The 16850-nt window shown below is 35.0% G+C and overlaps 1 protein-coding gene across 1 annotated transcript; it reads left to right on the top strand.

Annotated features, from left to right (window-relative positions):
• Nucleotides 1-400: 400 nt before the first annotated feature.
• Nucleotides 401-13716, top strand: LOC109078715 (low-density lipoprotein receptor-like; the record flags this gene model as incomplete). The annotated part of the gene is given in 20 exon segments (XM_042757256.1): nt 401-569; nt 1125-1298; nt 2322-2534; nt 2778-3014; nt 3149-3361; nt 4394-4623; nt 4736-4865; nt 6109-6296; nt 7301-7484; nt 7875-8087; nt 8696-8879; nt 9016-9217; nt 10152-10316; nt 10466-10666; nt 11276-11819; nt 12409-12448; nt 12450-12523; nt 12629-12736; nt 12814-13047; nt 13688-13716. Coding segments are annotated over 20 exon segments (3618 nt in total), but the record flags the coding sequence as incomplete, so codon positions are not given.
• Between the last annotated feature and the right edge of the window lie 3134 nt (nt 13717-16850).

Raw genomic sequence — 16850 nt, 5'->3', positions numbered from 1 at the left:
TTCCATTAACTATAAATGCTGCAGATTTATTGTTCATTCTTAGTTCATGTTAACTAATGAACCTCATTGTAAGTGTTACCAATTAACTTTTATAAGAATTAACTAACAATATGATAGAATTATAGAGATAGAGTTATTTGATAGGCTATTATAATAATGAATACTAATGTAGGCTACTAACGTTTTCAATATTAATTAAATTATGGAATTTAATAAATTATTATATGTAAATTACCATAGTAATGGCATGAGTTATTACGTGTATTCACTATTTTAGTAGGAGTAAGTAATTGTTAATAATTTTTAGTATTAACTCTAATAAAATAAAATAAAAATAGAAATTAATGTAAATACACAGCATTGAAAGTCTATTAAACGTATTAAATGTGACATCACTCATGTGTCAGTGTGCTGTGTGTCATCTGATCAATCAAGCCGCATCGTTCTCAGCTGTTCGCGCGACTAAAGCTCCGCATCTCGAGCTGAGCCGGTTTGACCGCTTTTCCCTGCAGTCATGTGTTTATTTGTGCTGCTCAGTGTCGCTTCAGGGATCTTTCTGCTTCTGAGAGGTCAGATACAAATCTCACATTTAACTTCGGTGTAATATTTTCCTCCGCTATTTTATCTCGTCCAGAAACTGAGAAACTGGCAGCAACAAACAGGCCTGAAGTCACTGCGTGCGAAACGACAAACGTTCTCCTGTCAGCAATTTATATAGGCTAATGTGTGGCCATTAAAATGCACTTTTTTTCCCCAAACACTTTTAAATTTTAGTCATTTCAGTTTCTTACCTAAGTGATTTAGTTTACTTATTTAAGAACTATATAATAGTATCTTCTATGTTCTTAGAGGCGTTGCAAAAATTAAAATACAAATTTGAAGCTGCCTGTGTTAATCAGATCCAGGTCATAATGTACCCTAAAAACTATTTGCATAATGATCATGCAGCATGATATTATTATTTAAAAAATACAATTAGATTGTGGTTATACTGAAATAATACTTGGTGGTACTGAATGCCTTCAATTTGTGTTGGTTTAAATGACAAAACGACTGTTTTGCAGTGATTATCTATTGAGGTGGTTTGCATGGGATTCACTTGCTTTGACTTGTTTGTGCTCTAGCTGAATGTGTGCAGGCTGCAGTGGCTTCTGATCATGTTCCCCTGCACTGCAGGCTGGGCTTCAAACCCTGTAAGGACGGGTCAGAGTGTGTGCTGTACAGTCATGTGTGTGACGGTGAGAATGACTGTCCTGACGGCTCCGATGAAGATGAATGTGCAGCTGTCTGCAGCATAGGTATGTTTTTACACATTTCAATAAACATTTCCTCAAGTTGATTTTCAAGGGGCCTAGAATGCACGTTTATATAAGACTTATTTATTTGAATTGCATATAAAATTTCCATTTTAATACACATTTTTAACAAAAAAACTATTAAGTTTTAACAAATTAATAAACTTAATGTGATGCATATTTGTCAGTTATACATAAATTAAACATGCAAGCTTTCTGCACTCAAAAAAAAGGCACAATTTAATATTTGCATCTATTTTGCTTAATCAGATTTTCCAAAATGCAAAATCACATTTTGTTGCTTTGCAGCCTGAAAGGAAGATAGACACAGTTTTTGTTTTATCTAGCTCAGTGCAACTTATAAAATCCAAGTGAAAGATACAACACCAATATGTCAGAAAAAAAAATTAATTAAAATAAAAAAACCGAATCACTGAGTTGGAATAAGTGTGAAAACTGTTTCCGTCTTCATTTCAGGCTGCAAAGCAACAAAATATGATTATTTTAAAGTGGGGTGTTTCTTTTCTATACCCACTGTAAACATATTTAAAACACATTCAGTTTATAAGTACTATTACAGAACTTTTACCTGTAAGAAAAACAAATATGCTTCATTAAGTTTATTGGTCTATGTTAAAACTGTGTAATCTAATCTAAATGAATGGAAATTTTACATGCAATTCAAATACATAAATCTTATATTTAGGCTTAAGTATTTTTTAGTGTACAGGTCTATAATAAACATAACAAAATATCATCTTTACTACTACTACTTTTGTTTTTGTATTAATTTCCCTGAGCCCCTGTTTATTTCTGGCCTTGGTGCTCATATTAATTGGTTAATTTCTGATAACCTTTAACTTTTTAGATTTGGAAAGCAAATGTTAACATGCCATTTGTGCAGTGGTGCATATTACTAGATTAAAAAAAAACTATTTAGTAGGCTGCCTAATTAATTGATGTTATTTGTTATTATTATTTTAAATTTGCAAAATATAAAAGCATTGTATTTCCATCTGTTCTCAGGTCAGTTTCAGTGTGCACATGGTAAGAAGTGCATCGAGCGACGGCAGGTGTGTGATGGTGTGGCTCAGTGTCAGGATCGCTCGGATGAAGTCGACTGCTTCAAGCCAGAGGAGGGCTGCGGTCATCGCTGCGATAAAAACCGCTGCATCCCAGAATCCTTTGTCTGTGATGGAGACGCAGACTGTGTGGACGGCAGTGATGAGGACAGCTGTGGTAGGGGTTTGAATTAAGTTAAAAAGTAGTATTACTAGGTTCTAACTAGAACAGAGTGTAAAATCATCTGGTTGGATCTGGTTCAGATTGTAAACAAACACACTTATTAGTGCATATTTTTCACTTCCATAGTATTTTTTTATCCATACTGTGGGACCCAAAATTCTTTGGTTAATACAACTACAAAAGTTAACGTTTCCAAAAACATGCCTTTAGTTTTGAAGTTTGCTTTTGTCTTCTCAGATGTTAACCCTGATGATGATGATGACAGCAATGAGGAGGATGAAGAGAAGGGAAAGACAATGGAGGATGAAGTCTCAGGAAAAGCTCCTGTAACTAAAGGACCTCTACGCTGTTCTATCGGCTCAAAGTTATGTAGAGACGGGACGGACTGTGTACTCTATAATCACGTGTGTGACGGTGAGCACGACTGTAAGGACGGGTCTGATGAAGACGAGTGCTCTGTGGAGTGTGAATCAGGTGAGGAAACCTCATGGCAACATAATGGCAGCCACTCACAACATGCACTTATATGCACTTTAACATGGTCAGAAAGTCTTCCTCAATACCTGCTCTTGTGTTCATATTGCAATAGTCCGTCCATCTGTTCTCAGGTCAGTTTCAGTGTGCACATGGTAAGAAGTGCATCGAGCGACGGCAGGTGTGTGATGGTGTGGCTCAGTGTCAGGATCGCTCGGATGAAGTCGACTGCTTCAAGCCAGAGGAGGGCTGCGGTCATCGCTGCGATAAAAACCGCTGCATCCCAGAATCCTTTGTCTGTGATGGAGATGCAGACTGTGTGGATGGCAGCGATGAGGCCAGCTGTGGTAGGTGAAAAGCTCTTTTTTTTTTTTTTTTTTTTTTTTTAAGTGCGGAGATAATTTAAATTTAAATTATCACAGTTGACGTCAGTGGCTTTTTTTTGTCCATTATAGGTAGTAATGAAATAGAAACGTGTGTGAATATTATAGTTTTTTGTCCATTACAGTGTTTTTTACTCAAGTTTTTCCCCCTTTTTTCATGTAATATTTATATTTCAACATATATAAACTATATATATATTATATATGTATGTGTATTGTAATTGTGTGTGTAAATATATATATATATATATTTATAAGTTGAAATATGAAAAAAGGGGGAAAAACTTGAGTAAAATTTCGAAATACTAACTAAACTAACTAATGAAATGTTTAAATTGCCCAACCTGAAATGAAAACCTGATAAAAAATGATATATAACAAAAATGACTGAAATTCAAATTAAATTGGATAATATAATATTAATATATTTTTTTTTTTGCTGTTTATAGTTTTTGTCCATGGCAACTAAATGTAATAAAATGATTAAATTGATAAAACTGAATTGAAAAAGATTTTTAAAACAAAACCACATAATAAGGTTACTAATATATAAATTTGAATTCAAAAGGAAAATATAATATTATATTTTTGGGGTTGGTTTTTGTCCATCACAGTGTTGTTATTGTTAAGCTATTCTCATCATTCTCATAAACTGAATTAAAGCATAAATGAAATAAAATTAATTTTAAATATTTTTTTTGTTTTAGAAATGTTACCTTAGCAACTAATTGGAATTAAATATTCAAATTACTAAAACTGAAATAAAAATAAAAACTAATAAAAATAGCAAAAGCACATAAAAATTACTAAAATTAAAACTGGAAATATATATTAAAGTCTAATTAAAAATGTTAATATACACTATTTTAGCATATAAATAATACTAAAATAACACTGGTCCATTATGCATAATGTTATGCACATCTGAGATACAATATACAAAGTAAAAACCAGACTCATTTTCTTCATAATGAAATGACACGTCCTGTCCTGTAGGAGAGGAGAGCTGCAGCAGTGCCGAGTGGCGGTGCAGCAGCGGTCAGTGCGTGTCGGTCAGTATGCGCTGTGATGGACCCCCGGACTGCAGAGATCATTCAGACGAGGAGGACTGCGCTGAACCTCCACCATGCAGCACACAACGCCGCTGTCCAAAGAGCCAGGAGTGTCTCCTGGACGAGTGGATATGTGACGGAGAGATGGACTGCAAGGATGGCACAGATGAGAAGGTGTGCTGGGGAATCTGTGCATTAAATGACCAAAAGCACTACAATTATGCATTATAAAATGATTCATTTAGTTGTTCTAATCTCAGCTGACCACCTTTTCCATGTGAGACAGAACTGTAAGGAGTCTCCAGTGCAGTGTGGTGAGTTTCAGTGGCCGTGTGCCTCTAACACGCAGTGTATTCCACAAGCCTGGCGCTGTGACGGCTCTGAAGACTGCAGGGATGGAAGCGACGAATCTGGTTGTGAGTTAACACAGTTTTGTCAAACTGGAACAGGCTGAACCCAGATAAGACCCCAATGAAAGTTCATCTTCATTAAACATTAGAAATTATTTTAAAGTCAACATGAAATCAGAATTGACCCTATTTACTTTCAGCAATTCTCTAACCACCGTTCATACAGACTTTTTTCATATAGATATAAAGACAATTCCCAATAGGAAAAAAAATAGGTTTCACTCATTTTATATTCTCATATGCATCACATTACAGAAGTAAAAAGTGTTTTGTGTTTATTATATAAATGAAAAAACGTGTTTGGGGTCCTGATAAGAAACACTTTTAAAGAATTCCCATTCAGAAATGGATTTTGTGAGTCAACCCACAGGAATGATTGGTGGGACATTTGTATAGACTAAAATTAAGTAAATCTACCATTAAAAAATTTGGGGTTGGTATGATTTTCAAAATGTTTTTTTGAAAGGCTGCATTTATGTGATCAGAAATGCAATTAATACTGTAATATTCTGAAATATTTCAACATAAGAACTGTTATATGTGAATATATTAAATTGTAATTTATTCCTGTGATCAAAGCTGAATTTTCAGCATCATTACTCCAGTCTTCAGTGTCACATGATCCTTCAGAAATCATCTTAATATACTGATTTGAAACCATTCTTATTATTATCAATAATTTTCAGGATTCTTTGATTAATAGAAAGTTCAGAAGAGCAGCATTTATTTTAAATGGATGTTTTTTTGTAACAATGTAAAAGTTTTTGTCACTTTTGATCAATTTAATGGATCCATGTTGACCCAAATTTTTGAATGATTTCAAAAATAATCATTAGTCACTTTTGAAAAACCCAACTGGAAAAATGTTTATATATGTAAATAGCATTTCTGTCCACATTAATTTGATGCTTTTCTGTATTCCACCAATTATTCCTGTGGAGTGACGAAATCCATTTCTAAATGTGGCTTCTTGAAAAGTATACCTAATCACAATCACAATTACATTTTTTAAGCTTGAAAGTTATAATCAACACACTGACGCTTTTTACTTCTGACACATATGACACATTTCTGAGTCAAACTGGATATTTAATCACACCATTGGAAAATTTGTTTTATTTGAAATTGAAAAAAAAATCTATTTAAATAGGATTTTAACTGTAATCATAGTTTCACCAAGATTACCTATATCTATGTCCGTATCTGATCTGATCTGAGGTAAATGAGCCTCTGCTCTGTGTTTTGACAGGTCCGAGTGTGTCCTGTCCTCCTCATCTGTTCCAGTGTGGTAGTTCGGAGTGTGTGGACCCGTCTCAGCTCTGTAACGGAATCACTAACTGTCTGGACGGTTCTGATGAGGGCGGGACATGCCAGACAGACAAATGCTCTGAACAGTCAAAGTGTGCACAGGACTGCCATATCACACCTACAGGCACAGTATGATTTCCTCTTTTTTTTTTTTGTTATAAAATGTGTTCTTTGAATATTAAAAACTACCAGTCAAGTTTGACTAATAATATTAACATACACTAAAGTTAAAAAGTTTATGGGTGGTTAGTTTTTTATTTTATTTAGTTTTTTAATGTTGTTGAAAGAAGTCTTTTATGCTCACCAAGGCTGCATTTATTTGGGAAAAAATAATCAGTAAAAATAGTAATATTGTGAAATATTACAATTTAAAACAACCGTTTTCTATTGTAATACATTTTAAAATGTGGCTGCATTTATTTGGGTTTTCAGCATCATTACTCCAGTCTTCAGTGTCACATGATCCTTCAGAAATTATTCTAATATTCTGATTTGCTGCTCAAGAAACATTTCTTATTTTCAATGTTGCTTAATATTTTTGTGGAAACGGTGATAGTTTTTTTGGATTCTTTGATGAATAGAACTTTGTCAAATATTTATTAAAAATGCCTTTGCTGTCATTTTTCAAATCACACATAATGCATCCTTGCTAAATAGAAGTAATATGTTGTTACCCCAAATGTTTGAATGGTATTGGTTAACAAGTTTAGGACTTTAGGTTTTAAAGTTTCTTTATATAAAAAAAAAAAAAGTCATTTTAAAATCATTGACCAGAGTCGGATGTTAATCCGTTACACCAAATATCCAAAAATCAGTTTTGGAAAATAGTTTTTAGGCTGATAATATAACCCAAATTTGATAAGAATTTTATAGGATAAGATTTTTTGATAAATTCCATGTATACTCTGCATTACTCTAAAAGGCAAAAATAAAAAGCATTTTATGTTGACCAGTTGGTGGCAGTAGCCCCAAACTGCTTGGTTGCATTCAAGACATTATGTAAATAAGCTTTGTTTCTGTATAGTACACCAGTATCAGATGCACCCTCTCTCACTTTGGTGTTTGGCCTCTTATTAATAAGCAGTTGCTTACCATTTTGTGCTCCTGACACCACTTTTATCTTCGTCCAATAGCGCTGTTGGTGCAGGATCGGCTACAAGCCTGTAGATGATGGTGTGTTGTGTGTTGATGTGGATGAGTGTGTGGACCGTCCAGACTTCTGTTCACACTACTGTAACAACACTCAGGGCTCATTTGAATGCTCTTGTAGTCACGGTTACGTTCTGGAACCTGATGGCCGCAGCTGCAAAATCACAGGTATACAAATTACAAGCAAATGCAAATATATTTTTTTCTGTTTGTAAAACATATGCCATGTTCAGAATGGAGCAGTATACACTCTGTATTTTATAAAAATGGTCAGACTGTATGCATTATGCATCAAATGCTAGTATGCTACATTTTATCTATGGTAGTATTTTACATGTTATCAAAAAAAATTAAGGTATTTAGTATTTCAATTATACGTTTAAAATAGATGTCATTTGTTACACTGCAAGTGAATGCAACGTGGGCTAGAATATTTCACATGAGTGTTCAGATCATGAGTATGGCTTGAATACACAATATAATGCAGTTTCACAGTATAATCCATCCTTTTCTTTACACAATCTAAGACTGAAGTGGAAAGTTGTGTTCCTGTCTCAGGTGAGCCGTACCTCCTGGCATCTGTGCAGTCTGAGGTCTTCCTGCTGGGTCTGAGGAGCTCCAGTCTGGACGTCCTGCTTTCGTCAGAGAAGCAGTTTGTCCTTTCACTTGACTATGACTGGCAGAAGCAGAGAGTGTACTGGATAAACCTTAATACAGACAACATAAAATGGTTGTCACTGGATCAGAAGAGCAAAGGAACCTTCATTAAAGGTCAGTGTTGTGGTAACTGAAATAACGATAAAAGATGCAATATACAGTAGATATTAGATAAAACATTTACATGTAAAAAAAAAAAAAAAATCTTAAATGAAAATGTTTCACTTGGGGGATAAATTTTAAAAATGCCAAAAGCACGTATAAAATGTACCACCATATAATATATATATATATATATATATATATATATATATATATATATATATATACACACACCACACACACACACACACAACACACACACACACACACACACACACTGTGTATAAGCTAATTCAGCTATATAACTGAATAATGACTCTATTGTGTTTTTAGTGCTGCTTTACAGCTGAAAATAACTGATGAATTTGACAACATTAACACTGTTATTTTCCTGTTATTACTGTAAAGCTGTTTTAAAACAGTCTGTATTGTATAAAGCGCTACATAAACTTTACTTGACTTTACACATTGCCTGACCATGAGGACAAGTCATATTGCAGAAACACAAAACGGGTGTAAATAAGGCTGGTTATTTGTCTATGTAATAAAGTTTTTGGATGTGACGGAATTGTGAATGACATGTAAGCATCTCTCTTTCTCTCTGTATCTCTCCGTGTCAGGTATCAATGCAGACAGTCTGGCAGTAGACTGGGTGGGGAGGAACCTCTACTGGGCTGATAGCGTCAACAGCCAGATCAATGCATTGGGACTGGACAGTGATGCCCCCAGAACCACAGATATTGTGATGATCCTGGGTAAAGATCTAGGGCAGCTTCGCTCCATCGCTCTGCTGCCACAGAGAGGGTTTGAATAATCATTCTTTTGTCACATTACATTACAGAGCCACCAGTGGGCACTACAAAACACGAGAAGCACTGTTTGAGAATGTTACTTATGATGTAAATGAAATTGGTTACCCTGATATTTGTCATTCTTTCAGAATTATGTTCTGGTCAGAAACCGGGGATGACGCTCAAATAGAAAGAGCAGGCATGGATGGCTCAGACAGACGTGTGCTGGTCAGTCACTCTCTCCGATGGCCAGTCAGTTTGACGGTGGACTCCCTGCATCACAGAATCTACTGGACAGATGAGAAACTCAAGTGCATCGGATCAGCCGATATCGATGGAGGAAATATTAAGGTAATGGATGTGTCCACCATTTCAGAAAATGTCCAATAAGGCCAAACATTGGCTTTAAACATGCTCTGCTACTACTTGAATGTGTTTACAATTGCTTACCTTGTAGGATGTTTCTGGATCAACATTCAAGTACTGATCGATGAACCATGTTTATTTTAGGTATTCATATGTAAATAAGCAAACTTTTTTATTAATCAAAAACTTATTATACGCTGTTAAAACCTTAAACTTCAATGTACCAAAATATGAAGTTAAATTACTGATAATTCAAGTGCGCAAACAAGTGAAATAATACCATATAGTATTTCAAAAATGAGGAAAAGTTAAATTTGTGCAAGTATGCGGTGACATAGTATAAAAATCACATGCAGAAACATGCATCAATGTTGTAAGAGGAACACTATGCAAACAAAATAGCTGTATATCATTTGAAACTGCTACAGCAGGGAGGAACATGCATGGGCAGAAATTTATTTTTCTTAAAATCACCTTTCATTGGGCTTGAACAGAACACACTTTTACAGCAGAAATAACCGGGAGTCATGACCTAAATATGATTTTCATTTACCATAATCAGTACTAAAATCTGGCATTAATAACTAACTTTTTTCGCCATCAGTCGCACATTCAAGTTCTGACAATATCCTGATCCTTTTTCGGCTCATTTTAACTGGATCAGTAAATCAGTGAGTTGTTCATTCACAAACAGCTGTAATTAGATCAGTCCAATTCTCAAATGAATCAGAGTGTGATTTGTGAAAAGATTCAGAAGGTTAATTGGAAAGAATTGGCTCTTTCACAAATCGGACATCACGCTAGTTAGATATGGGTCTTTAATAAAAGAAAGATCCACTATGAGTTGCAAATTATGATCATTTATATTCTAGCATCATTGTTGTATCATCTCCCCTCTCCATCTTCCATAATTTCGCAGCTCTTGCAGATGATGGAGACCCCCAGTCCATTCTCAGTGTCTGTATTCAATGATAAGGTCTACTGGTCTGATACCAAAAGAGGAACCATTCAGAGAGCTCACAAAAGCACGGGCAAACAGCACCAAGTTCTGCTCAAACGTCCTGGACAGCCGTTTGGTTTGAAGGCAAGTATTCCTACACACTGTGATCACAAAAATCGAATTAAACCCCACAGATATTCGTATTTCATATAAGTGCAGGGTATATTTGCTTGCTTTTAAACATGCATGTGTAAGATGTAAATCAGGTACCTGGTGCTTGTGTGTGTCTGCAGGTCATTCATGCACTTTTCCAAGTGGGCGTCTCTAACCCGTGTGCTTCCCAGCACTGCTCTCACCTGTGTGTTTTATCGCCGGAGCTGAAGGCTGTGTGCATGTGTCCGTCTCAGTTCCTGCTGGATGAAGATGGACTGACCTGCTCCAAACCCAAAGACTCGTCCTTCCTGTTGTTTCTTTCTCCAACTGCAATCACACAGGTGTTGCTGTTAATACCTTATGGTCAAAGCTAGATGTTAAAAAAGCCATATATTCATTAATTGACAAATTCATAGTAGTGCAGTTCATGTAATTTATCTTAGAGCAGTTTGTTTATTTTTAATATAAGCCTATTTTGTTTTCTTTATCGATAATCTTGAATGTGTCACAATACAGACACCACTTCGGTTTCATTGCAACTTTAAACATTTGAGTCTTTGTGATATATTCCACGTTATTACAGATTGGTTAATGTTATCTAGCTGGTAAATACAGATTAGCTTGCAATTAAATTGTACAAATGATTTGTGAAACTCTTGAAAGTATCCGTTAAAATGTGATAAATCAGTCAGTAATGTGTTGCATTAAATGCTACTGTCTTCCAGCAAAAAATAATGTTTTTATGAATTTGAGTTACATTACAGCTGTATGATTCCAGATGAAGGAAGAAAAAAAATCACACGTGCGCATATATATGATAGGGTATACAAGTATAAATACAGTAACAAAAAAATAAGAACTACCAGAAATATTTACAGTTAAACCCTTGATACACCATCTTTTAAATATGCTTAAGTGGATTAGACTTTAACACAATTTGTCTCTGTCAGATTTATTTACAGAACAGACACAGCAATGTGGACCTAAAGAACTGGCCTGAACATCGCCGTTTTGACCTTCCCAACATGAACAAGTCAACCATGTTAGATTTAGTGCTGCGTGACCTCACCCTGTACGTGTCTGATGGCAGTCAGCCGGTCGTGGGGCTCTTCAAGATGAAGGACACAGTGCTGGTGCCTCGTGGGAAACTGCTCCAGCTACATAAGGACTCGCTGCGTGCATTCTCAGTGGACTGGATCACCCTGAACGTGTACTGGAGCAGCGAGAAGCTGCCTGGCCTGCAGGTCACCTCACCGGATGGCACACACACCAGTGTGTTAATACAGGACGGTGTCGGAGCCATTGAATCCATTGCTCTGGACCCACCCAGCGGACACCTCTGCTTCTCAAACAAAGTCCAGGAAGGTCAAATGGCCCGGATGGAGTGTGCCTATATGAATGGACAGAACAGGACAGTGGTGTGGAGTAATTCAGTCCGGCCAACATCACTGATCTTGATGGATGAAGGGAATAAACTGTACTGGGCTGACACTGGTATGTTTATTTATATACACTCATATGTTCACCAAAGCTGCAATTATTTGATGAAAAATACAGTAATATTGTAAAATATTATTAGAATTTAAAATAACTTTTGTATTTGGATACAGTTTAAAATGTAGTTTATTCCAGCATATTATCAGCATAATAAAATGATTTCTGATAGATCATGTGACACTGAAGACAGAAGTAATGATGCAGAAAATTCAGCTTTACATCACAGGAATAAATTACATTTTTAAATGTATTAAAACAGAAAATAGTTCTCAAACTGTAATATTTCACAATATTACTGTTTTTACTGTATATTTGATCAGATAAATTACAGTGGATAAAAAAAAATTAATGTTTTGTTGCTTTGCAGCCTGAAATGAAGATGGGCCCTTGCACATTGCAAAATGTGATTATTTTAAAGAGGTGATTCTTTTCTATACCCACTGTACATATGCACACACTATATATATATATATATATATATATATATATATATAATATATATTATATATACACACTATATATATATATATATATATATATATATATATAAAATATAAATTCAGTAATATAATGATCTTTTCTCTAGGTATTGGTTTGTTTGGTTGGTTTGGTTTGTTTTGTTTTGGATGAAATAAAGACAGAAGCCGGCTTGATGTCATTTGCTGTGGTTAACAAAGTGCTTGTTTGGATTACTAAAAAAGGTACATTTGTATGAGGACTTTGAGTTTTTCCTGTGGGGGAAAAACCAGGTCATACTAGGTTAAGATGTTTTTTTTTTTCCTGCTAACCTGTGCATTGTTGTTTAGACTCCACTAAGTGTTGGTTTAGCGATGATAAACATACAGGGAAGCTGTGGTTTGAAGTGGACGCTGACATCGTTAGTCTGAAAGCATTCGCAAAGTCGAGACAAAAAGGTGGGGATATAATTATGTAATAATGTATTACGTTTATGTAAATTATGAAGCATTAATGAGTCCATTTCATATTTCAGGCACTAATCTCTGCTCTAATGGTAATGGAGGCTGCAGTCACCTCTGTCTCACGTTCCCCGGGGGAATGACGTGCCATTGTGCTCATAATCACCGCCTTGTCAACGGCAGAGACTGCAGTCCGGACCCCCGCTGCCCTCAAGGCTCCAAACCTTGCCTGAGTGAAAACATCTGTCTACCCCTGGAGCAGTTCTGCAACGGCATCGCCGACTGTCCAGATCATTCTGATGAGAACTGTGAGGAAACGTCAACTCCTAACCTTCCGGTTTAAATTTGTTCCAGGAGAAAGTTTTTGAATTTTTTATTATTCTGTTATGGGTAGTTGCCATTGGGGTGTATCTTTCCACTGTGAAGAACATATACTGGTCAATTTTACCCCAAAATCAAAGGAAAATTGAAATTTGAATAATGAAAATATTCTTAAGGGTTCCAAATATAGGCTTCATTTTAATTTCTGACACTTTAGTTAGTTGTTTTTTTTTTTATGATGATTATAATTTTTTGTTTTGTTTTTTTAATTGTTATTCATAATTATTAGAGTAAGTGTAATTATTAATTAATATTGTGTAGTGTTTTGTTTTGTTTTAATGAAATGACCCCATATATACACACACGTGTGTGTGTGTGTGTGTGTGTAGAATCAAAACATACAGAATCAAGAGAAAAATAGAAAATGTTGCATAATCTAAATAACCTTAATTAGTCTTAAGTATTTATACATTAATTAGTAAAGTGAAAAATAGAAAATAAAATTTTGAATAATCTAAATAACCTTAATTATTCTTAAGTATTATATTAGAACTCAGATTCATTTAGATTCACTCAAAATTAAACAGATGCATATAATAGACATGTTCTTCTGTTTTGAATTCTCAGGTCTTCAGGATACACAACATAAAAACATCCTTTGAGTGATAATGTCATACCAGAGAACGTGGAGTCTGAGGCATGTGGCCTTACGCTGTGTAATGGCAACGGTAAATGCTTGACCCAGAGCGGCGTGACAGTGTGCGTCTGTGAGGGGGGTTACAGTGGAGAGCACTGCCGGGATCTTTCGAGTGGGCTCTTACAGGGGCCGGTTCTGTACGGAGTAGTTGGACTATGTGCCGCTGTGGTCATCCTGGGGGTCATCGTTGGCTTCATTCAGAAGAAAAAAGCCACAAATCAGAGGTGTGCTATAATCTGCTAACTTTCATTCACTTATGAAGGTTGAAATCATATTTGTTGTGAGGATTAAACTGTGTTTGTGTTTAGGCAAGCAGCAAGGGCTGTGGATGTGCAGGAGACAGGCATGAAGGAACTAGAGAAAAGACGAGAGACGTCTTCAGTAAAATCTAATGGAAAAGACACTGAATTCTCAGAGGTATGAATTAAGAGAATGGTAATATTAAAGGAATAATTTACCCCAAGATGAACGTTTACTTACCCTCAAGCCATCCAAGATGTAGATGAGTTTCACTTTATCAGAACAAATTTGGAGAAATGTAGCATTGTCACTTGCTCACCAATGGATCATCTGCAGTGAATGGGTGCCGTCAGAATGAGAGTCTTAACAGCTAATAAAAACAAAACAAAAATCCAGTCCATCAATTAATGTTTTGTGAAGTGAAAAGTAACATGAAACAAATCCAAGAAGACATTTAATTTCAAACCGTTTTAGTAAAAAAAAAAGGTCATGAAGTCACAGGGGTGGACTTTTTCACTAGAGGAAGCATTGTGATAGATTATGGACTAAAATTGGACGTACTGTAATAGACAATTTAAAGCTAAACTGCCTTGATGGATTTGTTTCTTACAAACATGCAGCTTTTCACTTTACAAAACATTAACTGATGGACTGGAGTTGCATGGATTACTGTGGTGTTTTTATCAGCTGTTTGGACTCATTATGACGGCACCCATTCACTGCAGAGGATCCACTGGTGAACAAGTGATGCAATGCAACATTTCCTCAAATTTGTTCTGATCTCATCTACATCTACAAAACTCATCTACATCTTGGCCTGCCTGAGAGTCGAGTCAAGTCACCTTTATATAGCGCTTTATACAATACAGATTGTGTCAAAGCAGCTTTAGATGGTCTCTGCTGACATTCAGGGCTGTAGAGGTCATCTCAATCTAGGTGCTGATCCACCATCTGATCTGGATACGGACTGGATCTGGTGGCTACGGTGACCTCAGAATAAGAATAAAACAGACTAATATTAGCGTAGATGCCATTCTTCTTATGATGTAACAAGTACTTCTGGTGTTATGGGAAGTGTTCCCGGTTCTGGTTGAGAGAATTTTTGTTCCAGAAAAATGTTCCCATTAGCAAAGATGGTGCCTCATTTGCTGTGAAAATGCTTTATAAGCTTTTGAAATGACTGATTTGACACTTATTTATTTTTTATCTTTTTTCTGTCTTTAGGAAAACGTGGTAACATCTGTGGACTAGCTTCAACATGTTGGCTGTAGCATCTTGGTTTCTTTGAAATAAAGTCATGTTGCATTTTGAAAAGTCAAATTCACAGTCTAGTTTGTGCAATTACCTTCTATACCATCTGTAAACAAACTGTTGCATAACTATAATTCTGTTCTTATTCAATGTCTAAAGGCAAAATATGAAACTTTCCAACTTAAATGACGATATCTTAGTTTACCACATAACTACTGCAGAAATCGATTTGGCCAAAGAACCACATTGTAAACCTGTCAAAATGAAAGATTGAAGTCTAATTTTTAAGAAACGTGTTGTGAAATGATGCTCTTGACCACAGAAATTTGGGAAGAAAGTTAATAAGCGGTGCTATATAGAAAATTTTGGCCCCACCCTACAATATGACCTCATTAATGAAACAAAGAGGTTGAATGCATATTTTATGCAATTTAAAGAATACAAGGTAAAGTACAACACTAGAGAAGGTCTGTAACATCTCAAGGTAACAAATCATAATTTGTACTTTTTTTTATTTTTTTATTTTTATTTTTTTACATATTTGCCCATTAAAATCAGTTTCCTAACATACAATGAAGAATCTCATAATTTTTGCCGGCCTATTAAGCATCACCCTTGCCTTCCCAGTGGGTTCACCTTTACATAAGGTGTATCACAATTGATAAAATTTAATTTATTTAAAATTTAAATTAAATATAACTACATTATCTTTCTATTATTATTTTGTTATTTTTATGTTGATTTAATTATGTTGTTGTTATTGGTTTGTATTTAGTTTTGGGATTTTTGCTTGTTATTAAATTGTTTTTTAGTTTGATTTATTATTAGCGTTTTGGCTGTTTATTAGTATTAATAAATCACATATTAATGCTTTATTCTGCATAACCGTATTTTAGAGCCCTTAATCCGACCCCATACCTAAACTTAACAACTACCTTACTATTAATAAGCAATAAATTAGGAATTTGAGGCAAAATCATAGTTAATAGTGAGAATTGTTCCTAAAGCTAAAGCGTGACCTTAATAATTTAGATTATAGAATATTAATTATTCATTATTAATAGTTATAGACATTATAAGATATTTACATTGTATTTAATTGTCATTAATTTTGCTTGTATTGAGGAATTTGACTTTTTAAATTCTCAGTTTACAATTCATCACAATTCTCGCTTTTTTCTTAGAATTAAAAAAGCATATACTGTAAACTCAGTTGTGAGATATTAACTCAATTGCAAAACTCACAATTCTTAAAAGTTAGAATTGTAAGATATAAACTCACAATTGCAAGAAAAAAAGTCAGATTGCGAGAGATAAACTCAGAATTGCGAGATGTAAACTCACAATTGCAAGAAAAAAAAAATCTGAATTGAGTTTATATGTTGCAAATCTTACTTTTCTTCCCCCCTCAGAGTCGTGAGAAACAAAATACGAAATGCGAGATGAAAAGTTATTGTTCTTGGCGTGAACAGGCCATTATGAATACATTTGGGTCACTGAAATAAGCAAGCTGCAATGCATTTCTTTCTTAAATAATCATTCACTTTGTTGGAAAATTAACTAGACATGATGAAACGTTAAACCATAATAAATTACTCACCC

The sequence above is a fragment of the Cyprinus carpio genome, chromosome A5 (assembly GCF_018340385.1).
Source record: "Cyprinus carpio isolate SPL01 chromosome A5, ASM1834038v1, whole genome shotgun sequence".
In the NCBI taxonomy this organism is placed as follows: Eukaryota; Metazoa; Chordata; class Actinopteri; order Cypriniformes; family Cyprinidae; genus Cyprinus; species Cyprinus carpio.
This window is presented reverse-complemented; position numbering and strand designations above follow the sequence as displayed.